Genomic DNA, 25,972 nt, shown 5'->3' with positions numbered 1-25,972 from the left:
GCTTGGGCGAACGCAGGTGTGGAGGGTAATGCGCATCTGCGAGCCCGCAGATGCGAGAAGGGCGCCGCAAATGCGAGGATTTGGAAGGCTGGCTGTGTTCGCAGGCGCGCAATTCTTCCGCAAAAGTGGATGCGCAGGTGCGAGCCCAGGCACCGCAGGTGCGGAAATGCATGGGCAGTGTTAAAAATGAAGGTTTCCGAGATTTTTCTCATTTTGGATCTCGGTTTGGGCGACTTTGGAGAGGAATTTTTCAACACAACTTGTGGGATAAGTGTTCTTGACTCCCTTGTGATTATATTTCATGAATCTATCTTCATTTTTAGCAATTGGTTGATGAATTTAAAGACGAAATTGGGGGTGTTGGCCTAAAGTTCATAAAACGAATTTTTGAGTTTTGAACATCGATTTGGAGTCGGAATTGAGTGAAATTAGTATGGTTGAACTTGTAATTGGATGGGTTGTCGGATTTTGTGAGTTTCGTCGGATTCCGAGACGTGGGTCTCACGGGCAATTTTTGGAGTGTAATTTCAGATTTTGTGGGAAAATATTAGTATTTTGATATGGAATTAATCCCTATAATTGTGTGGACTGAATCAAATTTATTGTGGTTAGATTTGAGCCGTTCAGAAGTTGATACGCGTAGAATGAGATTTCTGGAGCATTTTGATCTTGCTCGGAATTGGATTCGTCTTGTTCGAGGTAAGTAACTCTTCTAATCTTGGAGCTGAGGGTATGAACCCTGAATATATGTATTATGTAAATTGTTGGGAGGTGACGCACATGCTAGGTGACGGGCGTGTGGGCGTGCACCATAGAAATTGTGACGAAATTGGTTCCGTGGAATTTTGTAGTCATAATCTTGGTATTTTCCATGTAGTTTTATGTGTTAAAGAAATTGAGCTGAGAATCATATTAAAAATCATGTGAGGCTATGTGCCAGTATTATTGAGACCCTCAAAGGTCATATTGCTGTGAATTATTTGTTTAAAATGAAATTTTATACTCAGTCATATTCATTTCATTGCATATCATATCTCAGTCTCTGTTATTTATTGATACATCATATCATCATTTTTGGGCTATTTTCATGACATTGTGAGCCCATGAGAGAGAGACTGGAGAGATTGATGACTGAGGGAGGCCGAGAGCCTGACTGTGAAGATATTATTATGTGGATCGGGGATGCCCGCCTGCAGCAGGCCTTATAGGCTTTATATAGCACATGAGTTGTCCGTGCAGCACGTGAGTTGTCCGTGCAGTTTATAGCGCTTGGGCTGAAGGAGCCCCTCCGGAGTCTGTACACCCCCAGTGAGCGTGGTTGATATTATTGAGGGATGGATCTTCCCTAGACATGGATCTTGTCCGAAGTATTATATACCTGGAGATGGATCTTCTTCACGGGCTGGATTGGCCCTACTCGGTACTGAGTGACTGATGATTAGTTGATGTGTATATTCCGGAATGGATCTTTCCTGGGCCGGATTGGCCATATACAGTACCGAGTGATTGGGCATGATGAATGGAATATGTGAGAAAGTGAGATTGAATACTCTGAGAGTGTGAGTACATGAGTTCATCTCTTAGATACATTGCATTGACATGCACACATGACATACATGCATAGAGATGTATTTTTCTCATGCTGTACGGTATCACATCATTCATGATTTCTCACACATGTTGGCAGATGGGCATAGTGATACATTTGTTTACACTGGTTATCTGGAAAGAAAATGAAACATCTTATTTATTATTGAAAGGATTTTTGGAAAAATTATTGTTTTCAAACTTATTCATATTTTTGGCAACTCTGGTACACGATTTGGGTTTTCATTGATGTACTGCAAAGGAAGAACTATTTTCAGAAATCATGTTTTGTTGAGCATTTGATTGTTGAGTTATTTCTGGTATTACTTGCTTTATGTTGTTATGAACTGTTGTTGGTTATGGGAGTTGAACTCTGACCTTGGTACAAGCTCGTCACTACTTTCAACCTAACGTTAGGTTTGTTACTTATTGAGTACATGGGGTCGGTTGTACTCATACTACACTTCTGCACCTTGCGTACAGATATTGGCTGCTGATGTTGCTATTATCGATAGGAGCTGGACTGAAGATGTACTTGCATCCCGGCTGTAGCTGCCTCTTGTTCGTGGTAGCTTTAGATCTGTAAAACTCTGTTTATGTACTATTCAAACAGACTGTGTATTTATTTCATTTCCGCTTTGTAATCTCTATTCTTAGAACCTCATGATTTATACTACCAGTTCTTGAGAAATGTATAAGATTATGATATTTCATTACTTAATTGCTTTATAAATTGTTATTGGAATTGATTAGTGGTTAATTGGCTTACCTAGCGGGTCGGGTTGGGTGCCATCACGACTAGTCAGATTTTGGGTCGTGACAAGGAGTAGCTAAAGAAACCTTGAAAATATTTTTCATTAATGTCTCACATTTTTTCTTATCCTTTTAGAGTTACAAGATACTCCTTGCAGTTTCTCTTCCAGTGCCTATTCTTCTTACAATGAAAACATTTAGCATCATATACTGACTTCAAGATCAAATCTCCAGAAAGCTCTTTACCAAGCTTGTACCCCAACTTCTCAAGTTCTTCGGTAAGATCAATCACAAGATTGACATGGGGTCCAACTGGGGAGTTATCAATGTCCAACTGTGTATCAACCATTTTCTTAAGATATTCAATGATTGCAGTTGGATCCATATTTTGATGTTTCCTCTGGAGTTCAGAACTCATAGAAACGAGAATGATACGTTTAATAACAAGGCATTCTTCCAAGTATTTCTGATAAACCTTGGTGCCTTCAACATTATTCTCTGGTGGGACTAGCTTTGCAGTCTTATCGATCACATCAATGAGCTTTTCATGCACAAGAACAATTCTCAAATTTCTATACCAGTCATTAAAGTTTGGTCCTACCAACTTGTTAGTCTCAAGTATTTCACGCAATGATATAACAGACATATTGAGAAATCTAAAATGCAATAATATAAGAACATATTTGTATATATCATAAAGACATGGACTTTTATCTAAATAATATTTCCACTAATTATTTTAAACTATTTACCTTCATTATAGTCTAAGAAATCATTATTTCTGTTAGTGGAGTAAAGTAATCCTTTAACAATATATATGAGCCCCTTGGAAGTCAAGTCGTTTCTCACATATATTTCAAAGATAGGTATTCTTACCAATTGTATCTCCATACAATTTTCTTAAATAGGTCTATGCCAAATAGTCCCCTGGTAGTCAGGTCGATCCTATTGGCATAGTTGAGTTCAACCATCATGATAACAAAGAACTTATTAAATTTTATACTCCCCGGGTAGTCCAGGCGTCTAGTATAAAATTAAATAATTCTTCCAATCCATGCATCTAGTGCAATAAATAATTTTAACATATTCTCGAACTATAAGTTTCCTGGTTGTTAGGCCGCTCCTTATAAACAAGAAATAAATAAAATTATTTATTTTGATGGATAGCTTTACAATAAAATATCTTATATTTTATTATTTAAGAACTCAAATTTTTAGTAGGAGGGAATTGCTATTAAACCAACTTTTAATAACATGATGATCAATGCTTTTATAACACTTGAATTTAGTTCAAGTTGTCTACATGCTTAGTCATAAATTAATTTACATCACATGTAATAAATAATTCAAAATTATGTAACGAACAAGCACGTGACATAAACAAACGAATCAACATTCTTCTAACATGTTTATCTTATATATCACATAAAAATAATTCATGCCAGAATATTATTATTAATTAACATTGCATGAACTAAGAACAATTAAAATAACAGTAGAATCTAATAACCTATTATAAATTACAGTCGTATATAATACAAAATTTTAAATTCAAGTTATGAACTATCTCAATAGTTTAACTTATATGTATACATATTTTATTCACAATAAAATAATATCAATCCATATGCATTCAAACAATTTGACTATTGCACAAGACACATGTATTATGGTTTGAACCATTCAAATATAATCTTAAAATATTTCGTAAATAAATTTTAGACACGAGAAACCATGGCTCCGATACCATTGAAGGATTGCATATAGATGTCCGTAACACGCAGCGGAAGAAAATAACAATCCTAGGCAGATTTTTTCGTGTTTAAAATTTATTTACATGTCAAAGATCGGATCTGAGACGTACCTGGTGAATAGAGTCTCGTTTCAAAATTCTTCGATAGTGCGAAGACTCTATGTGTATCCACACCGAGACTGATCCTTGCTATCAACTATTTGATCAATGAAACCTGCGAATAAATTGAATGAAATTATCAAACTTCCAAACTTTATATAGTATCACCTATAAACCTTTTTCCTATTTGATTGAGGTGATGATTTACTTGGGGTGCAAGTTTAATTCCAAAATTAAACTTTACCATAATATTTTATTGCAAAATATCAAATTCCCTTCCAAAGGGATTAACGACGTGACCAACGTCCTTAAGGACTTTGACGTGAAAATGCTGTCCAATTCCAAATTGGACTTCAAGTAATTATTTATTATTAAAATTACCAATCCCATTCTTATGGGGATGAAATAACCGACGTTGACTTTCACGTCAATCCAATTCTTAATTGGATTGATCAAATTAATCTTTATGAATCTTTTATATATATATTTCAACCAAGAGATATAATTTAATTTTCTATTCCAAATAGAAAAGTTCAATTTGTTCACAATATTAATTATATTCTCTGTGCTAGCAAAGAATATAATAATATTTTATTTGGACTAATAACTTTATTTATTTGACTAATTAAATTCTTTAATTCAATTGTCAAATAATAAGTTAACTAATCCTTAACAAAGATCATAATACTCGTTAGTGTGCGACCCCATAGGTTCAATACTAAACCGGTAGTAAATTAATCATATCAATATACTAATCAAGGGTGGCGTCTAGCAACACTCCTTAACGGCCGGATAGAATGAAGTATACAAGTTACTCTCACGAACCAGTAGAAGAATAATTAATATTATCTTGTCTTTATAGCTCTGAGTCACCCTAGGATATGGTTCAACTGTCAAATCCTAATAGGCGACCAACTATGTGTGCATGTCAAATATAATCAACCATTGAATGACCTAAGAAACTCTTTTCTTCTTTTCATTCAATTGCCTTGGCCAAAGTCTTAGTTTGGTCGTTTATAATTCATGACAACACGGAGCTTAAACTTATTACCAAGAGTTGACAGATTCCATCTTGATCAAACACTAATTCTATAAGTATTTAATTATACCCAATATCCTTTCAACTATCGTCCTAGGGCCATATGTGTCTAGTATCAAAGCACAATAAATAACTTATCAATTACTATGACGATCTCAGGTCAAAGGATCTTACATCACATTCTTCAAGAGAATATCCTATTGACAGTTTATGGTAATTTTAACCATTAGGAATTATCCAATGAGTCGGTTCAATGATCATATCTCTATATGCATCATCTATATATGTAATTTATTTAATGATATCAACTAATCTTTATCACATAAAGACGATCACATAAATATTGATCTAACCGGATTACTAATGTCCAAATTAATAATCCTACGATCAAGGACAAAATTTAGATTAAATGGTAAGAGACTTTACTCTCATTATCATGATCTCCATCACGATGACAAGTCTCAAAATTTAATCAAGGACCTTATTAAATTTATCAAGTAATTAATAAACTTTGATAAAAGAATATCAAATGTCATATATATTTTATATCAAATAACGTTTACAAAAATATGTTTCAATCATCAAATATGAGATTGGATCTAGGGTATATCTACTATATCCCTAATAGCAAGGTCTCCATAACAGGTGTTGGACAACATCTACAACCCTCAGTTTCTTGAGAATCCAACCTACTGATATTCTCCCTGATGGGGATTCTATGTAATGACTCAACCGATTATTTTGACTTTTAGAACCATGTTCCCCTAAATAAAACTCCATATATGTACTTTTATTAATTTATGACTTGCGGGGATAGTTGGTTCAGGATTTGGAAGTGTTCGGGTTGAAATCGGAACACTTGGTTCCTTAAGTTAACCTTAAAATGCTAAGTTTGACTTCGGTCAATATTTTGAGAAAACGACCTCGGAATCAGGATTTGACGGTTCCAATAGCTCCGTATGGTAATTTTGGATTTAGGAGAAATTTTATTTGGAAGTCCGTAGTTAAATTAGGCCTGAAATGGCTAAAACAAGAATTTAAGTTTGGAAGTTTGACCGGGGTGTTGACTTTTTGATATCGGGGTCGGAATCCAGTTTCGAAAATTTTCATAGCTCTGTTATGTCATTTATGACTTGTATGCAAAATTTGAGGTCAATCGGACTTGATTTGATAGGTTTCGACATCGAATGTAGAAGTTGGAAATTTTAAGTTTCATTAAGCTTGAATTGAAGTATGATTAGTGGTTTTAGCATTATTTGATGTGATTTGAGGTTTTGACTAAGTTCGTATAATGTGTTAGGACTTGTTGGTATATTTGGTTGAGGTCCCGAGGGGCTCGGGTGAGTTTCGGACGGCTAACGAATCATTTTTGGCCTTTGGGAGATTGCTGATAGCTGCTGGTATTTTTCTTCTGATTTCCTTATACGCGATTGCGTAAGTTTGTCTGCGATCGCGTAGGGTAATTTGGGCAGAGATGACTTTGTTCTACGCGATCGTGTGAATTGGGATGCGATCGCGTAGGCTTAATTGGGCAGCTGGAAATTTGTTCTATGCGATCGCGTGGGCAAGTCCGCGATCGCGTAGGTTGGGGCGAGCTGTGCTATGCGAACGCGTGGCTAAGGCCGCGTTCGCGAAGAGGAACGGAGGGAGGAGTTGGGCCACGCGCGCTTAATGCTTCGCGATCGCATGAAAAGGTTCGTGATCGCGTAGGTTTGCGGAGTCAGTGCTTCGCGATCGCGTGGGACTTTCCGCGATCGCGTAGAGTTAATTTTGGCAGTGTTAAAATTGTGCTTCGCGATCGTGTGAAGAAGTTTGCAATCGCGTAGAAGAAATCACTGGACAGAGAGTTTAAGTTCTGAAAATAGCCATTTTTCATTTTTACCGATTTGGAGCTCGGATTGAGGTGATTTTTGGGAGATTTTCAGAGTAAACAACGGGGTAAGTGTTCTTAACTCAATATTGGTTAAATTACCAGAATTCATCACTGTTTTTATCATTTAATTGGTGAATTAAGTTGGAAAAGTTTGAAAACCCTCTTGGATAGATTTGAGGATTTGTTATCGGAATTTAGTAATTTTGGTATGGGTAGACTCGTGGTTGAGTGCGCGTTCATATTTCGTAACTTTCGCCGAATTCCGAGACGTGGGCCCCACAGACGATTTTTGAGTTAATTTTGAATTTTTATTGAAAAATGTAGTATTTTCTTATGAAATTGATTCCTATAATTTTTAGTGATTGTATCGAATTATTTTGGCTAGATTCGAGCCATACAGAGTTGGATAATCGAAGGAAAGACCTACTAGTGGATTAAATTGGAGCAAGTTGAGGTAAGTCTCTTGTCTAATCTTGTGATGGGGAATTTACCCCATAGATGATTAAATTAATAATTGTTGCTAAATGTGGGGGCTACGTACGCACGAGATGACAAGAGTCCGTACGTAGCTACTATCTATGCTAAAGTCCGGGTAGTTTAGGACTCAAAGCATGAATTATGTGTGTAAATTATATCCTTTGTTTAATTAAATAATTTGAAATATATTGTGAATTGTTAGGGAAAGATAGTAAAAGATGGAAATCCTATATACTTAATTTTCTGCTTAAATTAATTAATTGTTAAAAGAAATTGTTCATCCTCTCGAATTAATCTTATAATAAATATACTCTCCTTCCGGATGTACATAAGAAAATGTCCTCCTTTCTAGTGGAGCGGGCCGAACGCCTCGGCAATATAGATGCATCTATGGATCGCGCCGCACGTCCCTCGGCAGTGTACACAACACTCTGGATCGGGCCATACGACCTCGGCAGAAATCGTGCCTAATAAAAATAATTACACGATACCTTGATATTTTAATTGCAGCTTGTGAATTTAATTAATAGATTGGAAATTGTTGCATTTGAAGGAATTTAATTATTTCTGTTGGTTAAATAAAATTATTGTTAACTCTGTGAATCATGTTGATTTAAATATTTCTATTTTTATTATATTTATTATTATTATTGACCCTTAGTGAGTGTCAAAGTCGATCATCTCGTTTCTACCTCTTCGAGATTAGGCTTGATAATTACTGAGTACACGTTGTTTACGTACTCATGCTACGATTGCTGCACTTTTTGTGCAGGACCTGAGACAGGTACTATTGTTGGACCTATCGGTGCGCACCCGCGTTATCGAGAGGCTTAGTGGCGAGCTGCTTTCTGAGCCGTTCTGCAGCAACTAGTGCCTCTTCTGGGAGTTTTATTTTGTCTATTTCATTTCAGACAGTTTTTATAATTTTTTTGTATAATCTACTAGATGCTCATACACTTGTGACACCAAATCTTGGCACACACACTAGTAGAATGTTTGGATTTAAATTCTGTTCTTGGTTATTTTAATTTACTAATTCTTCTCATATTGTCTAAATTATTGTAAGTAAGAAGAGTTTAATTACTTGGTTAATTTTTAAAGAATTGAATATGGGTTTAAATTACTAGTTGGCTTGCCTAGCTGTAAGTGTTGGGCGCCATCACAACCTATAGGTGAAATTGGGGCGTGACATTCTACCAAAGAAGACCCTCCAACACATGAAAGATTGTTTGAAGGGAATGGATTTGTGCCATATCTTGTTCCCCGTACAATTCTAGTTTGTAACCTTTAATGAGATGTTTTATAGGCATACCAGTTGAAGAACTAAGTGGAATAAATTTGGGGCTCTTCCTAAGTTATTTTTTGAGAATGGAAATGAACATCACTTATTAAACTGAACTTTTTTCTTCTGGAAACTGGATGTCATACAATCTGAGGAAAATATGCTATCCTCTTTAGAGACCTACGGTTAAGATTGATCCTTTTTGTTATGGTAATTATGAATTAACTCCGAAAGCAAAATATTGGATTACCTAGCAGGCCATGGCGAAGGCAGAATTTCTGCTAAGAGGGTTCAAACAAGAAAAAGTTAAGAAATTAAAACAAAATGTCGCCAATGGTAATTGAACCATTGACCTCACAAAGATTTTGAACACCCTTGATCACTAAGCTACGCATTTGGGCTATGTCAAGGGGATTCAAAATATAATATATAGAGGCACAAACCTAATTTCACCTTAGATATACAGTATAATTTTCCGGCGAAGGGTTCGGGTGAACTCCCTTCCGCCCTACTAAATCCGCCCCGGCAGCAGCAAGGGTTGCAGTGTTGCACATTACTTCCCCCCTGTAAATTCAGCAACTTTGCAGTAATCATACATTTAGAATGACCTCAGGTACTAAACAACACCCTTAATCCAAAAGATGATTTGCTCAAATTAGGTTTCAGGTGAATTTTTGGTATTTTACTCTTAAGAGATTCGAGAATCTGTTTTTTTATGTATCAAGCGTGCTATAAATGAAAAAGAAAAGAAAAGAAAGGAAGGGGAAAACAAGCAGAAAGTGGATGGCTTACTTTTACTTTTCTGACCAAATAGGGGAAAATAAACGCAAATTGTCCCTCATCGGCTGACACAAACAAAACTGAGGATCAGGAGGTGTATAAAACCATAGCAAGGAGTTATATTGAAACATACTTACCTGGACGGGGTCAATGGGCGATCAATAAGACTCATGGCCTAGGTTGGTGACTTCCATTGCACTTTGGAGGGGTGTCCGCCTAAGGTCGGCTCAAGTGGTGGAGCTTATGTCATAATTTGTGGCAGTGGAGGCCTGCGTTCGCGCGGCCCCTACCCAATTCTTCAACTAAACTTTTTTGGCTCAAGCTATTGCTTTTATTATTTTGAATGGCCCAGAGTCCAGCGGAAACAAAGGGATCATTTTTTTCCACATTTGGCACTGCTTGTGAGTTAAACTGAACCAGGGACCGAAGAAGGAATGAGGATGGCCAAAACATTTCAAGCCTTAAAAGGTTTGGCTGAGGGAAAGGAAGAGGTGAATTCCATTCGAAAGAGAGGGTAACATTCATTATTTTACTCTCAATTCCAGCTTCAGCAAGATAAAAAAAATTGAAAATATAAATTATTTACTACTGTTAAAAGGACATAGTGTTGATTTTTGTAACATTTTAAAAGTAAGACTACTCTTTTCCATGAATAAGAGAGTATGACGTTATTGTATGTGACGTCTAATCTCACACAATTCTACTTAGGAATTATAGTAAATCAATCTGCTCTCTTTCGTGGTTATATAGGATCAATTTTCTTCTTTGTCTTGTCTAAATTGTGACTTTTTACAAAGGAAGTCAGACCTTATTTCCTGAATTATTAGAATGTAACTAGCTTCAATCTTAAAATAAAACCATTTTTGGAGACTTGTCATTAATAATATAACTCAGAAAGAGGTAATAATAAGTGGCCAAGTAATCAGATGGAGTGCAGTGCCACTGCTTTCAAAATTTGCATATTTCAGGATAACATTGGGTTCTCCTTGTGAGAATCTCATATTTTCTGACCAAAATTGACAAATATAAAAGCCGTTCTGTTTTATGCTTAGGCTGAGATTCCACATAGCAGAATGCCGTTCTTCAAGAATTTTGATATCAAAAGGGGACATCCTACCATTGATTGTGGCCAGGATCTTCCAACCTGGTAGAGGCAATCAGGGGGGCGGATGCAGTGTTTGAGCATCGGGTTATTCTGAACCTAGTACTTTCGATGGGGAGCATAAATTTATGTTTAAAAATTCACTAAAATTGCAACAAATAGTAGATATGAGTCCATAATTTTAAAAACATAATGGTTCAATACTGAAAACCTTAAAGATTGAACCGTAAATTTTGTATCCGCTTTTGAAGGCAATTAACTTGGTCCAAATTATACTATAGTGTTGAACCTTTATTCACTGTAAACATCATTAGCAAACCCCATCACATCATCTTTTCAAGCTTGTGGAGCAGCCTGAGATTCATCATATTTTTCCAAACCTCAAATATAAAAATGGGTAGATAAGTGAGTCCTCATCACAAGGAGCAAGTAAAATATCACCAGCTAAGTTCAAGGAGCTCAACATTGAGCAGCATGAGTTACTAAAACTTGGTGTAATATGGCGGCAAGTCCTTTCTCTCTGTCATTTTCTCATATTGACCTTTTTCAAGATAGGATTGATCCAACCTGTGCAAGTTGAAGACAAAAAGGAGGAATATCTAACAAATAATTATCCTATAACATCATACACTTTAGGCAAGTCCACTACAATTGGTTACAACTTAAATAGTTATCAAATACACTTTAGTTAGATTACAAATCATGCAGAACCGCAAAAGTTGTTTTTATTTTGAAAAACTTGTAAATTCCAACCATATAGTAATTGCAGGACTGGTGAAGAAGGAGAAGAACAAGAAGAAGAAAAGCAGAGAGAAACATACTTTGAAGCCTTAAGGGAAAAAAGAGTGATGTGCGTACCACATCGAAAAGAAAGAGTAAATCCAGACTTTGTTCCAATATAAAAAGGGAACCACTGGCAAGTGAAGAACTCACGCAGCCACGCAGTGAGCACAAAGCGAACTATTCTTTCGCCTTTTACTAAAGAATACCGTGTGCGCGCTGCACTCAGTGGCATACGCCAATTTTTGGAGGGGTTCTCTTCTTTAGAGTACCCCCTACAATTCTAGTTTAACCTGCAAATTTGATGTTTTATAGGGATATATTTAAGTAGAAGAACAAAGTGGAAGGATCTGTGGCTCTTTCTATGTTGACGAACTTCACTTGTTAAACTGAAACCTTTTCTTCTAGAAACTGAATATCCTACTGAGAACAAATGTATCATCCTCTTTTAGAGTCTTTTCCATGACAAAGTATCAGTCACTGACCTATGGTTAAGATTGATCCTTTTTGTTATGGTAATTATCAGTCCACTACAATTGGTTACACTTTAAATAGCAAAATCAGTCTATGAAATTTAGCATAAATAAGCGTATTTGTTTCTTTTTCTCCTAAGCCATTCTACAATGCACATACCCACTACAACAAATGTACTTTGGACTGGCCTACTCTTAATGCATGTGAACATCGTGTTGGAATTCTTGCGATTTATATACATAACGGTAATTCTTTTACAAAACATAAAAAATATATGATCTTACAACTTTAACTTTTTTTAATTCAAGTAAATCCATACTCTAATATGTTAATGTAGAAATTTTATATTGAAACTAAACTATAAAAATCAAAGAAGGATTTACCAAAAGCCTCAAATGGTACGCTGATTTAGCAATACATGTTTGATGAATACAAATAAGCCTGTCATTTGACTAAATAATTATGGTGTTGGAACTTCCTCAATATTTTTTCAGATGTAGTTCTCCCAACTTTACATATTTCTTTTGTTTTACTGTAGTTCTCCCTGACTTTCTTATTTGTTTTATTGAATGATCATGTGCTTTTTATGCATTATTTTATTTATCATGGTGGAAGTCGACTTGTTTTGGAGACTTGTTATTAATAGTTTAAGTCAGAAAGAGGTAATAATAAGTGGCCAAGTATTATGTATTCAGATGGTGGAGTGCAGTTTCGTTGCTTTCAAAAATTGCATATTTCAGGATAATATCGGTTGATGCTTTGCCTAGTTCTGTTTTATAGTTAGGTTGAGATTCCACATAGTAGAATGCCGTTCTTTAAGAATTTTAATATCAATAGGGGATATCGCGTCAAATAAATGGTTTAGTTGACTGTTGAACGATGAAAACCAGCATTGATTTGAAATTTTGAACCAAGATAACTTTAGCACCCACTATTTACATCAGATAAGACACTATAACATCCATCGCGATCACATCCTACCATTTATTTACTGTACATCATTAACGTACCCAATCGCATCATCTTTTCAAGCTTGTAGAGCAACCTGAGATTCAACATATTTTTCCAAACCTCAAATATATAAATGGGGTAGACGAGTAGCAAGTGAAAGATCACCAGCTAAGTTGAAGGAGCTCAGCATTGAGCAGCATCACTAAGTTACTAAAACTTGGTGTAATATGGCGGCAAGTCCTTTCTCTCTGTCATTTTCTCATATTGACCTTTTTCAAGATAGGATTGATCCAACCTATGCAAGTTGAAGACAAAAAGGCTAACATATAATTGTCCTATAACATCATAAATTTAAGGCAAGTCCACTACAATTGGTTACACTTTAAATAGCAAAATCAGTCTATGAAATTTAGCATCTGACTAGACCATTTGTAACAAACTAATGAAGTGATGATTGTCTTGTAGCTCAGACATAAAGTTCCCCCATCATAACAAACTGAAAATGATATGACAGCAAATAGTTGATTACATGCTAACCTACGATACACATTCATTGCTGAATACATCATCCTCTGGTGGAACCTTTCTAGTTCTCATTGTCAGAGAAAAGTCTTGCATTAGCAACTAATAGAATGCAACAAGAACAGATTGTTTCTATAGGTAAATGACTTATTCTCCGCACCAATGCACCACAAATGGCCTTGTACTTCTAGGTCGCCTTTCATTCCTGCCGTTTCCCATACAAACTTGAAAAGCCCCAGAACTCTGCTTAGCTGCTTTACCCCACTCTGCAGTATATTCTGCTCATTGGATGTTAAGATCTTTCCCGTGCATAGACGGAACTTGTCCCCGCGACCAATTGCATAAAGCCCTCCACAAACTTCAACTTCAATATCCCATATGCTGCCATAAAGATAATAAAGAAGAAGTATGAACACACATCGCGACGAGTGGCCCAATGTTTTAGTTAATTTCTTGTGCACTAAACTTTCTTGGTGGCGAGTTTCCTTATATCCAATGTTTTTGTCTATCGAAACATCCCTAATCTAATAAAGTCCCTCTTTCATAACCTCAAGCTTCTTACTTCGAAGTTATTTTTGTCTATTCACTCAAGCAATTACTAAGGTCGAGAAACATTTCAAGAACATCTTCCCACTTGTTAGAAGTGGGTGACTCCGCACCTTTGGCAGGTGCGAGGCATATCCATGAAGTGGATTCAGGGTCATAAGAAGTGGCACTTTCTAAAAACTTTTGACAAGTTGTAACTATTTGCTGCGACATTTTAATTTCTTTACTCGGACATTTGCGATTTAGAAAATCTATCTCAGATTTCAGCCCATTCAATATCTCCTCGAGTGCCCCTGTCCATATCGGGTACTTTGTGACCTGTGTACATATCGATTGCCTGACAAGCTTCTTTTGTTGAAGCTTCTTTTCTTCATCATTTCTTGCATTGACGGACACCCAATAAATGTCATAGCCAGTGATTTAAAAGGAGACATCTTTTGTTCCAAGCTCTCGTCATAAACTCTCGCGCGGTCATTAATATTGACTAGCTTACCATCAACTAAGTCCACATGCTTTAGTAAGTGGCTCATTTTTGTTAATTTTGAGAAAGCTTTTTCATACCATTCAGAATGCAGAGACTCCTCATTGACTTCTTCTGGGCAGTGACAAAACCGCATCCCTCCACTTTTGTTGGCTATCAATATCTTTCATACTACTCAATGCCATTGTAAGGCCAACTTAAAGTAAAAATAAACAATGCAATTTAATCGACCGAGACTGCTCTGTTTTCTGCTTATGCCGATTGGGTCCTCCATTATACAATTAAAAACCAACCTGGATCCGAAATTCAAGATATATAGTCCAAATCTTTCTGTGCAGCATTTCGTCGATCAGCTTGTGAGCATATATCTCTTCCAATCACCGGGAAACTGACGAGAAATCAAATATAAGATTACAAATCATGCCGAATAGCATAAGTTTTCAACCATACAGTAGGTAATTGCAAGACTGCTGAAGAAGGAGAAGAACAAAAGAAAAAAGGAGAGTGAAATATATTTTGAGGGGAAAAAGAGTGATGCACGTACCACATCGAACCTAAAGAGTAAAACCAGACTTTGTTACAACATAAAAAGGGAGGCACTGGCTATTGTAAAACTCACGCAGCCATGCAGTGAGCACAAAGCGAACTATTCTTTCGCCTTTTACTAAAGAATACCGTGTGTGCGCTGCATTCAGTGGCATACGCCTATTTTTGGAGGGGTTTTCTTCTTTGAGAACCCCCTACAATTCTAGTTTCAGTCTTGCGTGCGTATGTTTAACTTTTTTCAGTATTAAAGTAGCACACAGCCTGTTTGAATTAGCTGAAAACAACTTATTTAAATTCCAAATTAATCTTCATCTAGCTTCTTTCTGGCTTTCTTTCATTTCTTAGTTATCTGTGTTTAATTGTGTGAAAGAAAGGAAGCTATAGTTTTTACGATTAAGGAGTTGTAAATCTCAACTGTATGTGGATATAAAAATAGTTTACGGGTGCACATCCGACCTATATTGTAAGACAAAGGCGAGCGAATCATCTCTACATCCCACACAGCCTTGCGATGAGTAGAGAGCTAACTGTTCTTTTTGCCGTTCACTAAAGAATATTGCAGTTTTCCAAGGGGTTTCTTAACTGAGTGTCCCACCAATTTTAGTTTCAATCTTGTACACGAATGATAAGACAGAACATTGCGCATCTAATAAGTGGTTGAGTGGTGGACTATGAAGACTAGTACTGACTTAAACAAACATGATAATCCGTCAATAAAAAATCAAAAGATAAATACTTAGGAATAAAAATGAAAAAACATTGTTGATGAAATTGCAGTCTCAGAACTGTACAATGCCAGTCTCACAGCCCTCTTTCCATATGCCATAACCACATATCAATGCAACTCCTATATTTAAGCATCTATTCCATCCAAGAAAAAGGACGTAGGATCTTAGCATTGAGCAGAGCGAATTCCATAAAAAATTAGTACTGTGTTTTGGAAAACATAGGATCCTTGCAATGTGGTTAGGGGATTGCACCAAATGCTATAATTCCATAAGTTTTGACATCTGGTATGAAAGATAGATTAGCTACACCAAACTGGTTAGTATACTGGCAATAGAGGACTTAAAAGAACTGAGTTTGTATCACTAGGATCTAAACACTGCTTATCCTATTCAAAGAGAAGATAGCTTAGGCACAAGATGTCCCATATCGGCTAACACAAAGGAAAACCAAGAGCTGGAGGGATATAAAACCATAGGGAGGAGCATCAAGGGAACATACTTACCTGGACGGGGTCAATGGGCGATCAATAAGACCTATGGCCTAGGTTGGTGACCTCCATTGCACTTTGGAGGGGTGCCCGCCTAAGGTCGGCCCAAGTGGTCGAGCCTACGTCATAATTTGTGGCAGCGGGGGCCTGCGTTCGCGCGGCCCCTACCCAAGTCATCAACAAAAGTGTTTCACTCAAGGCATGAATATTATGTACTTGTGAATTCGTTGAGTTCCCCTTACAATTTTATGCCAATATTTGTAATTTTATTTAACTTGTTAAATAAATGAGAGTTTTGTGGAACTCCAATTTGTTAATTTAGATTTTGCATGACATAAGTAACTCTACGTTGTTTGCCTTTCTATATTTGGGCGTGAGGACTGAGGATGGAATTACTTAGTCTACTGTTGAAATTTATTCTAATTACTTTTAGCCTTTTCCTTCCCATTATTCTCGTCTTTGAGAGAATCTCATGTTTTTTTTGGACCAAACAGTTATGGCAGAACCCAACTCTATGTCTTGTTCATAGGTATGGTGAAATACCACTTAGACAAAATGCCTTTCACTAAAAACTATGATGTCAATAAGACACATTGCACATCAACTATTTGGTTGACTATGAAGACTAGTACACGATTTGGATAAAAATGACAAGTTTGAGAAATTATCTAGAAAATAAAAAACAGTTGGAGAGTAACTTTTATGCATCTAGAGATACAACAACATACCCAATATCTTGTGCAGGTAGAGAGGTTTATGCATATGGAGATCAAACTATAAACTCAATGACCGAAGAGGGAATGAGAATGGCCAAAAAAATTTAAGCCTTGAAAGTTTTGGATGAGGGAAATGAAGAGGTGAATCCCACTCGAAAGAGATTCACCTACGATATCTGGCGCCGTACTAACCTACGATACAAGCCCGGCATTAGCAACTAATAGAATGCAGCAAGAACATAGTGTTTCTATAGGTAAATGACTTATTCTCCGCGCCAATGCACCACAAATGGCCTTGTACTTCTAGGTCGCCTTTCATTCCTGCTGTTTCCCATACAAACTTGAAAAGCCCCAGAACTCTGCTTAGCTGCTTTACCCCACTCTGCAGTATATTCTGCTCATTGGATGTTAAGATCTTTCCCATGCATAGACGGAACTTGTCCCCACGACCAATTGCGCATAAAGTCCTCAACAAACTTCAACTTCAATATCCCATATGTTGCCATAAATATAATAAAGAAGAAGTGTGAACACACATCGTGACGAGTGACCCAATGTTTTACTCAACTTCTTGTGCACTAAACTCTCCTGGTGGCGAGTTTCCTTATATCCAATGCTTTTGTCTATCAGAACATCCCTAATCTGATAAAGCCCTTCTTTCATGGCCTCAAGCTTCTTAACCTCCGAAGTTAATTTTGTCTCTTCACTCAAGCAATTAATAAGGTCGAGAAACATTTCAAGAACATCTTCCCACTTGTGAGAAGTGGGTGACTCCGCGCCTTTGGCAGGTGCGAGGCGCATCCATGAAGTGGATTCAGGGTCATAAGAAGTGGCACTTTCTAAAAACTTTTGACAAGTTGCAACTATTTGCTGCGCCATTTTAATTTCTTTACTCGGACACCTACTATTTAGAAAATCTATCTCAGATTTCAGTCCAATCAATATCTCCCCGAGTACCCCTGTCCATATCGGGTACTTTGTGACCTGTGCACATACTGATTGCCTGACAAGCTTCTTTTGTTGAGCAGACACAATCAAGAAGTTTGACACTTTTGTGAGGGAATCAATGGTAATCGATTCCCTCTCGCTAGCTTTACTGAAATACACAGGCTGGTCGTATTATGAATCAGCTAATGCTTCCATCACATTCTTCTTCATCCTTTCTTGCATTGACGCACCCAACAAAGGTCCTAGCCAGTGATTTAAAAGTAGTCATCTTTTGTTTCAAGCTCTCATCATAAACTCTCGCGCGATCATTAACATTGACTAGCTTACCATCAACTAAGTCCACATTCTTTAGCAAGTGGCTCAATTTTGTTAATTTTGAGAAAGCTTTCTCATACCATTCAGAAGGCAAAGACTCCTCATGGAATTCTTCTGGGCCGTGATTGTATAAGGTGAAATATGATATGACATGTGGTCATCTAAAGGAAAGACACGTGGAACCCAATACGGGGATGGCCGAAGACCGAACACAGCCATTCCGCTTGTCACCGGAAGGGATAACGTTCATAAAGGTGTATTAAATGCTCTGCTCCCGGTAGCATTTAATAAGAAATATTCTGCAGCATTAAGAGCGACGGCCCGTTACAGAGAATTTGGCATTTATATTCACCGTTACATCTTCATCAATGACCCTCATAATTGACATTAAAGGAGGGAACGATCCTAGGACATCCTTCCCTAGACATAGCTATAAATAGTGAGCCCAGTTATCATTGTAAAAGACACGAATTTTCTAGCTAAACTTACACTACATTCTATACAATGCTTAATACAATCTTACTTTCCCGCTTTTTAATCTCATCGTTGCTGTGCCCGATAACTTTGTTCCCGGAACTGTCATCTCTGCTGTTTCATCTACATTTTAAGGCTAAGTATTGTACATTTCTTTAATTATTGCATTATTTCAGGATCAAATTAGTTCACTTTTCTAGAAATCATGTATAAATTTAACTGTACCATTTTACGGATAAACAGTCTAGCGCCCACTGTGGGGCCTAGACAGTCGTGCAATTAAATTGATCCTTGCCTTTTTTACTAACGTGATTTGATTATTTTATCTTAGAAAAAATCATAAAAAATGGCAGATAACACTGTTAACAACACGCACAACCCTGAAATTCGAGGGGATCAACCTCATTTCGAGGATTCAATCAGTGACACCCGCAATGAGGAGAATGACGACACGCTGGTGCATGACAGGCAGTACCCTCGATAGATTCGGGAGACAACTCCCGATGATGCTGACGAGAAGCATGTCGTGGATGCGGTGAGGGTCCTGCAAAAGCAACATGCGATCATTCTAGGCCATCTCACGTGGCAGGATAAAGTTATGACGGAGCTGAAGCAGGCGCTATCGGGGGTTTCGAATAATGCAAACAGACGAGATCCAATTCCTCCCAGGGTTGCTGAAAACCAAACAACGCAGAGAGTCGACAACAACACTCCTGGGGTGAAGTTGGCTCCGAAGGGGCTGGGGGGAGCGGATCCGGTCTCAACAACGAGAACGACCCGTTCAAGAATTAAATTTTATAGTTTCTGAGTGAAGTAAATGCCCGCGTGGACCAAATCTCGGGCGCGCCACCAGTATTGAAAGGCCCGGACTCGAAGAAGTATACTCAATTCCCGTACAAGCCGAGTGCGGCACCCGAACTAATCCCGAAGCGGTTCAAAATGCCTGAAGTGCCAAAGTATGACGGGACTTCAAACCCACAGGAGCATATTACCACCTACTTAAAAGGAAATGATTTAGCTCCTCACAAAATTGAATCAGTGTTGCTAAAGAAATTTGGAGAAACTCTCATATTTTTAATTTTTATTCCATATTTTTAATTTTTATTTTACTCTACAATATCATACTATTATTTTTAAGATCAGCTAGCTCTTTTCATAAATTAAAAAATTACATCAAGTGGAAAAATAGTCCGATGAGGTGGCTCCACGATGTGACAGAATACTCAGAGATTATGCAAGGCCGAATCATTTTGAAGGAGAATCAAGTGTGAGAAGATCACCAATTGCAGCAAACAACTTTAAAATTCGCACAGGCTTGATTCAAACCATTCAACAGTCATGTCAGTTTACTGGTGATGCGAGTGAATATCCTCACACCCATCTAATTAATTTTCTTGAATTAGTTGAAACTCGCAGGTATAATGGAGTCACAACTGACGCTATCAGGTTGAGCTTTTTCCCTTTTCATTAAAAGGTGAAGCAAAAATATGGTTGCGAAGTCTGCCAAGAGGTTCAATCACTACATGGGACCAAATGACTCAGAAATTTCTTAATAAATATTTTTCACCTGCAAAAATATTTAAAATGAAGCAAGAAATCAATAATTTTATGCAGACAGATTCCGAACCTGTATACCAAGCATGAGAATGATTAAAAGCAATGTTAAGAAAATTTTCACACCATGGTATCAAAGATACTGATATCTTATATATTTTTTATCATGGTCTTAAACCCTTTGCTAGAAATGTAATTGACGCAGCATCAGGAGGATCCATAATGAGCAAAACCACTACAGAAGCCATGCAATTGCTTAATAAAATTCAGAAAATATTGTTCAATGGCCCTCAGACAAAATGATTGTTAAGAAAGCAGCAAGAGTCAATCAAGTTGAGGCTTGGAATTCATTAGCACAACAAATTGCAACTCTGACACAAAATGTTGAGGCTTTTCAGGTAAATTACCCAATCATCATCTCAACATGAGAACTGTGACGTTTGTGGAGGTAATCATCCCAATCATGAGTGCCAAGCTTCAACACAAAATGAAGAACACATAAATGCTATTGGTTATAGAACCAGTTATCCATTCGGTAGTCCTATGGCACAAAAACATCCGGGATTCCAATGGAGTAACCTAAATAGTGCTGAAAATCCTCAAAGATTTTTCAATCAAAAGCAGCAGGCACAGGGACCACCTGGTTTTCAAAATCAAAATAGAGGGCAACAAGATTTTCAGCAATATCAACAACAGCCCCAAAGAGCTCATCAACAAAGCCTTGAAGACATGATGTACAAATTCATTAAAGCTACAGACGAGAAAGTTGAAAGTCAAAATTTAGCAATCAAGAATTTGAAAATTCAGATGAGCCAATTAGCAACCCTCATGTCTGGACAAATAAAAGGTGCTCTACCAAGTAACACTGAGAAAAATTCAAAGGAACATCTCCAAGCCATCTCTCTGCGGTCTGGTAAAACTCTTGATAATCCATATGCAGATAGACAAGGAAAGCCACAAGAAATGGAACAGGTAAATGAAGGTGAGAATAAAAGAGACTACGAACTTCTAAAAGAACAAAAAAATAAAGGAAAAAAAGGTACAAGAAAATGAATTGATGACGAATCCTCACTCTGTACCCCTCCCCTTTCCCCAAATGCTAAAAAGAGAAAAGATTGACAAATAGTTCTCAAACTTTCTAGAAATTTTAAAACAGCTTTACATTAACATACCTTTTACAAATGCTTTGAAGCAAATGTCGGCATATGCTAAATTTTTTAAAGATATTTTGTCAAGTAAAAGAAAATTGGAAGAAGTTTCAGTGGTTAAGCTTACAGAAAAATGTAGTGCTATATTTCAAAATAAGCTTCAACAGAAACTTGGTGATCCGCGCAGTTTTACAATTCCTTGTACTTTGGGAGGTTGTAACGACCCGGCCAGTCATTTTAAAAGTTGTAGCCCCGTTTCCCTATTTACTGCACATTCTGTACTTTATAACTGTTATGTGACTTGCCGGGGTAGGCGATTTGGGTCCGGAGAGATTTCAGAATGAATTGAGACACTTAGTCTCAAGGTTGAAAGCTTAAGTTGAAAAGGTTGACTAGATGTTGACTTATGTGAAAATAGACCTCAGAATAGAATTTTAATGATTCCAATAGCTCCGTATGGTGATTTTGGACTTAGGAGCATGTCCGGAAAATTATTTGGAGGTCCGTAGTTAAATTTGGCTTGAAATGGCTAAAATAGAAATTTAAGTTTGGAAGTTTGACCGAAGAGTTGACTTTTTTTATATCAGAGGGTCGAAATCCGATTCTGGAAATTTGAATAGGTCCGTTATGTCATTTATGACTTGTGTGCAAAATTTGGGGTCAATGGGACTTGATTTAATACGTTTCGGCACGAGTTTTGTAAATTTGAAACTTGAAAACTCATAAGTGCGATTCGAAGGTCCTGTTATGTTACTGGACTTGTTGGTATATACGGACGGGGTCCCGAGTACCCCGAGTGCAATCCGGATCGAAATCGGATCAATTTTTGGACTTAGGCAAATTCTGAAATTTGCTGCTTTTGGTGTCATCGCACCTGTAGAGGAACTGACCGCAGGTGCGGACTCGCACAAGAGAGCTGTGGCTCTCATAAGCGGACAAAGGGATACCCAGTTGGAGCCGCAGAAGCGGAAAGAGCTCCGCAGAAGCGAAGCCGCTTCTGCGATGGAACGAACCGCATAAGCGTAGGTTGCGCAGAAGCGGGAGGCGAGGTCGCACCTGCGGTTGCGCAGAAGCGGACCATTGTCCGCAGGTGCGAAGGAAGCTGTCCAGTGCTGCTTCGCAGAAGCGAAAATGTGGTCGCAAATGCGACTCCGCAGAAGCGACAATTGGTCCGCAAATGCAAAAATACCTGGATAAAACATATAATTCGGGGGTTGGCAATTTTTACTCATTTTTGGATTTTAAGAGATCAGGTGAGGCGATTTTTCAAGAAAAATATCGGGGTAAGTGTTCTTAACTCAATATTGGTCAAATTACCCGAATCTATGGTTGTTTTTAACATTTAATTGGTGATTTGAGTTGAAAAATTATGAAAACCCTCTTAGTTTAGATTGAAGATTTGAGGGTCGAGTTGAGGTCGAAATTTAGTAATTTTGGTATGGTTGGACTCGTGGTTGAATGGGCATTCGTATTTTGTAACTTTTATCAGGTTCCGACACGTGACCCCCACGGGCAATGTTTGAGTTAAATTTCGGATTTTGTTGGAAAATTTATATTTTCATATGGAATAAATTCCAATAATTTGTATTGATTGAATTGAATTAATTGTGACTAGACACGAGGCTTTCGGAGGCCAATTCACGAGGCAAAGGCATAGCGGAGTAAAGAATTACCCGGTTCGAGGTAAGTGACTTGTCTATCCTTGTGTGTGGGAAAATTTCCCTTAGGACTGATATTGATATAAAAATTTTGATGTGTTGAAAGTCGTGTACACGAGGTGACGAGTGTGTGCACGGGTTAAATGTGAAAGATTATGTCTTTAAATTGTGTGGATCATTGTTGCATATTAACTAAATTATTTTATTATGTTATATTCATCATCATTAATATATTTTTATATTTTAAATTTGCCTGACCTGTTCCTACTAAGTGATTTTACCTGTTTAGTTGAAACTCTGTTTCTTTTGTTCTGTGCATTATTTGAAGGTTGGATTTCTTCATTTAGATATTATTAAAATGAAGTATTTTACATTTAAAATTTTGATATTAAGGCAAGGTGTTTAATTTGTGAAATATTATTTTTGCTGTGTTATTCATTCCTAAATATTTTGTGAGATTTTGTACTCATTGTGATTGAGTTGTGAGTTCCTTATTGTGGAAAATATTATTGTTGTTGATTTATTTTGGCAAGTTGAATTATTTGGACACTTGAGGTGCAAATTGTGATATATTATGATATTGATACACATACGATGGTATAAGGTCTGGGTGTTGAAACGCATGCGGTGAGATAAGGATGGCTTGATACGCGTGGCTAGTAGGGGAACTACTAAAAGTCATGCGGTGTGATAAGGGTGGCTAAAATGCGAGATGCTATTTTGAGAAAAATATTTTCTTTAAAATTAAATGTGAAGGCTCCCGTGGTGATATCTGCCAGCGTCCGCAGACTCCGGAGTCCCCTTCTATCTTATTATGTTGTCTTTCTTATTTTCTTTAGACTCTAATATATAGAGACATTGAGGATAAGTTATTAGAAGCTTGTGACTTATTTCTACTGTATTTTGGGTGTTGTAATTGTTAAATTTACAGTTCTTATTTATTCAGTTATTAAGGATTAAATTTCAGTTTATATTCAGTTAATCCGCATTGATAGGCTTACCTAGTCTTAGAGACTAGGTGCCATCATGACATCCTGCGGAGGGAATTTGGGGACGTGACAAGTTAGTATCAGAGCTCTAGGTTCATAGGTATTATGAGTCACAAGCAGGTTTAGTAGATTCTTACAGATCGGTACGGAGACGTTTGTACTTATCTTCAAGAGGCTATGGAACTGTTAAGAAAATGTTCACTTCTTTGATTCTTTATTGTGCGCAATTGTTGACTTCGAAATTATAAATTCTTGTCTTTCTATTCTCTCCCATATGGTGAGGACACACACAGCTGGATCCGATTATCAGACACCCAAGCAGAGGTCGAGGAAGACCACGTGGTGCAGCCAGGGTACCTGCACGAGCTGCTGCAGAGGAACCACCAGTAGCTCCAGTTGGAGAGCAGGCACCTGAGACGCCTGTTACTACCCCTGCACTCCAGGAGACTGTTGCCCAGTTTTTGAGCATGTTTGGCACTCTAGCTCAGGCAGGGTTGATTCCACTTGCTCCTACCACATCTCAGGCCGGGGGAGGACCCGCCGCCCGTACTCCAAAGCCACGGGCCCAGGTTGACCATGCTCCATAGGTTATACCAGTGCAGCCAGTTGTCCCAGTTATGCCCGAGGCTAGGGCAGCAGTTTTGGAGGGGGAGCAACTCAGGCTCGAGTGGTACAAGAAGTAACACCCTCCCACCTTCAGAGGATGCTCAGGGTTTTCTTGAGGAATGTCAGCGTATCCTCCGTACTATGGGTATTGTGGATTCCAATTGGGTTTCTTTCACGACATTCCATCTTAGAGGAGAGGCCTACCAGTGGTGGCGGGCATACGAGTTGGATAGTCTGGCTGAGGAAGCTTCACTCATTTGGACTCAGTTTTCAAATATATTCTTGAGGGAATATGTTCCTCAAAGTCTCATAGATGCATGACGCGCGAAGTTTGAGCAGTTGCACCAGGGTTCCATGACTGTGTCCTAGTATGCGGTTTGATTCAGTGATTTGGCTAGGCATGCACTAGCCTTGGTTGCTACTGTTCGAGAGCGGGTTCGTCGATTTATTGAGGGGCTCCATCCTAGTATCAGATTCAGTATGGCCCGAGAACTGGAGATGGAAATAACATACCAACAAGTGGTGTCAATTGCTAGGAGATTGGAGGGTATGCGGATCCGGGAGAAAGAAGAGAGGGAGGCTAAGAGACCTCGAGATTCTAGCACGTATAACAACTCTCGTGCCCCAGCTGCAGCCCGTCATGGTAGAGGCTATGTGATCCATCCTATTCATTCAGCACTTCCAACTTCTAGCGGTACTCCGGCTACTCCCAGACCCCAGGTTCCATATAATGCACTGCTAGTGTCTACTATACCTCATGTATGGGGTGCTTTCAGCGGGCAGTCCAGTCGATCAGGCCCGAGCCAGTCCCAGCAGTCACCTCCTCTGAGGGCTTGTTTTGAGTGTGGTGACACTCGTCATATCATAAGGGATTGCCCTAGACTTAGGAGGGGTGCACCTCCACAGATTTCTCAGGCCCCACCTATTCCACAGGGCCCTCAGGCTTCTCAGGCCATGATTACTACACCAGCTGCCACTCCACCTGCACAGCTAGCTAGAGGCGGAGGTCGGACAGGTAGGGGTCTCCCTAAAGGGGGAGGCCAGGCCAGATACTATGCCCTTCCTGCTAGGACAGAGGCAATTGCATCCGATTCTGTTATCACAGGTATTGTTTCGGTCTGTCATAAAGATGCATCAGTCTTATTTGATCCAGGCTCCACTTATTCTTATGTGTCATCTTATTTTGCCCCGTATTTGGGAGTATCCCGTGATTCTTTGAGTTCTTCTGTTTATGTATCTACACCCGTGGGTGAATCTATTATTGTTGACTGCGTGTATCGGTCGTGTTTGATTGTTATCAGTG

General features: G+C 38.0%; 1 protein-coding gene, 2 long non-coding RNA genes and 4 other non-coding genes across 7 annotated transcripts; 5 read left to right on the top strand and 2 right to left on the bottom strand.

The window, feature by feature from the left end:
• Positions 1 to 2,464: 2,464 nt before the first annotated feature.
• On the bottom strand, positions 2,465 to 2,986 carry LOC138897930 (uncharacterized). The gene has a single exon (XM_070183954.1). It carries the CDS (start codon positions 2,984 to 2,986, stop codon positions 2,465 to 2,467), a length of 522 nt encoding a protein of 173 aa, XP_070040055.1.
• Positions 2,987 to 9,772: 6,786 nt separating this feature from the next.
• Positions 9,773 to 9,933, top strand: LOC138898315 (U1 spliceosomal RNA). Its single transcript, XR_011410786.1, has one exon. It is a non-coding gene; the product is annotated as a U1 spliceosomal RNA (small nuclear RNA).
• On the top strand, positions 9,795 to 12,180 carry LOC138896703 (uncharacterized). Its single transcript, XR_011410100.1, has 2 exons — positions 9,795 to 10,157; positions 11,515 to 12,180. It is a non-coding gene; the product is annotated as an uncharacterized lncRNA (long non-coding RNA).
• LOC138898298 (U5 spliceosomal RNA) lies at positions 11,681 to 11,798 on the top strand. The gene has a single exon (XR_011410762.1). It is a non-coding gene; the product is annotated as a U5 spliceosomal RNA (small nuclear RNA).
• Positions 12,181 to 13,270: 1,090 nt separating the features above from the next.
• Positions 13,271 to 15,345, bottom strand: LOC138896926 (uncharacterized). Its single transcript, XR_011410538.1, has 2 exons — positions 15,044 to 15,345; positions 13,271 to 14,887 (listed from the first exon to the last, which is right to left on the bottom strand). It is a non-coding gene; the product is annotated as an uncharacterized lncRNA (long non-coding RNA).
• Positions 15,121 to 15,237, top strand: LOC138898302 (U5 spliceosomal RNA). Its single transcript, XR_011410766.1, has one exon. It is a non-coding gene; the product is annotated as a U5 spliceosomal RNA (small nuclear RNA).
• A 923-nt stretch (positions 15,346 to 16,268) lies between the features above and the next one.
• Positions 16,269 to 16,429, top strand: LOC138898307 (U1 spliceosomal RNA). The gene has a single exon (XR_011410775.1). It is a non-coding gene; the product is annotated as a U1 spliceosomal RNA (small nuclear RNA).
• Positions 16,430 to 25,972: the final 9,543 nt, after the last annotated feature.

This window comes from Nicotiana tomentosiformis, chromosome 8 (genome assembly GCF_000390325.3).
Source record: "Nicotiana tomentosiformis chromosome 8, ASM39032v3, whole genome shotgun sequence".
Taxonomy (NCBI): domain Eukaryota; kingdom Viridiplantae; phylum Streptophyta; class Magnoliopsida; order Solanales; family Solanaceae; genus Nicotiana; species Nicotiana tomentosiformis.
This window is presented reverse-complemented; position numbering and strand designations above follow the sequence as displayed.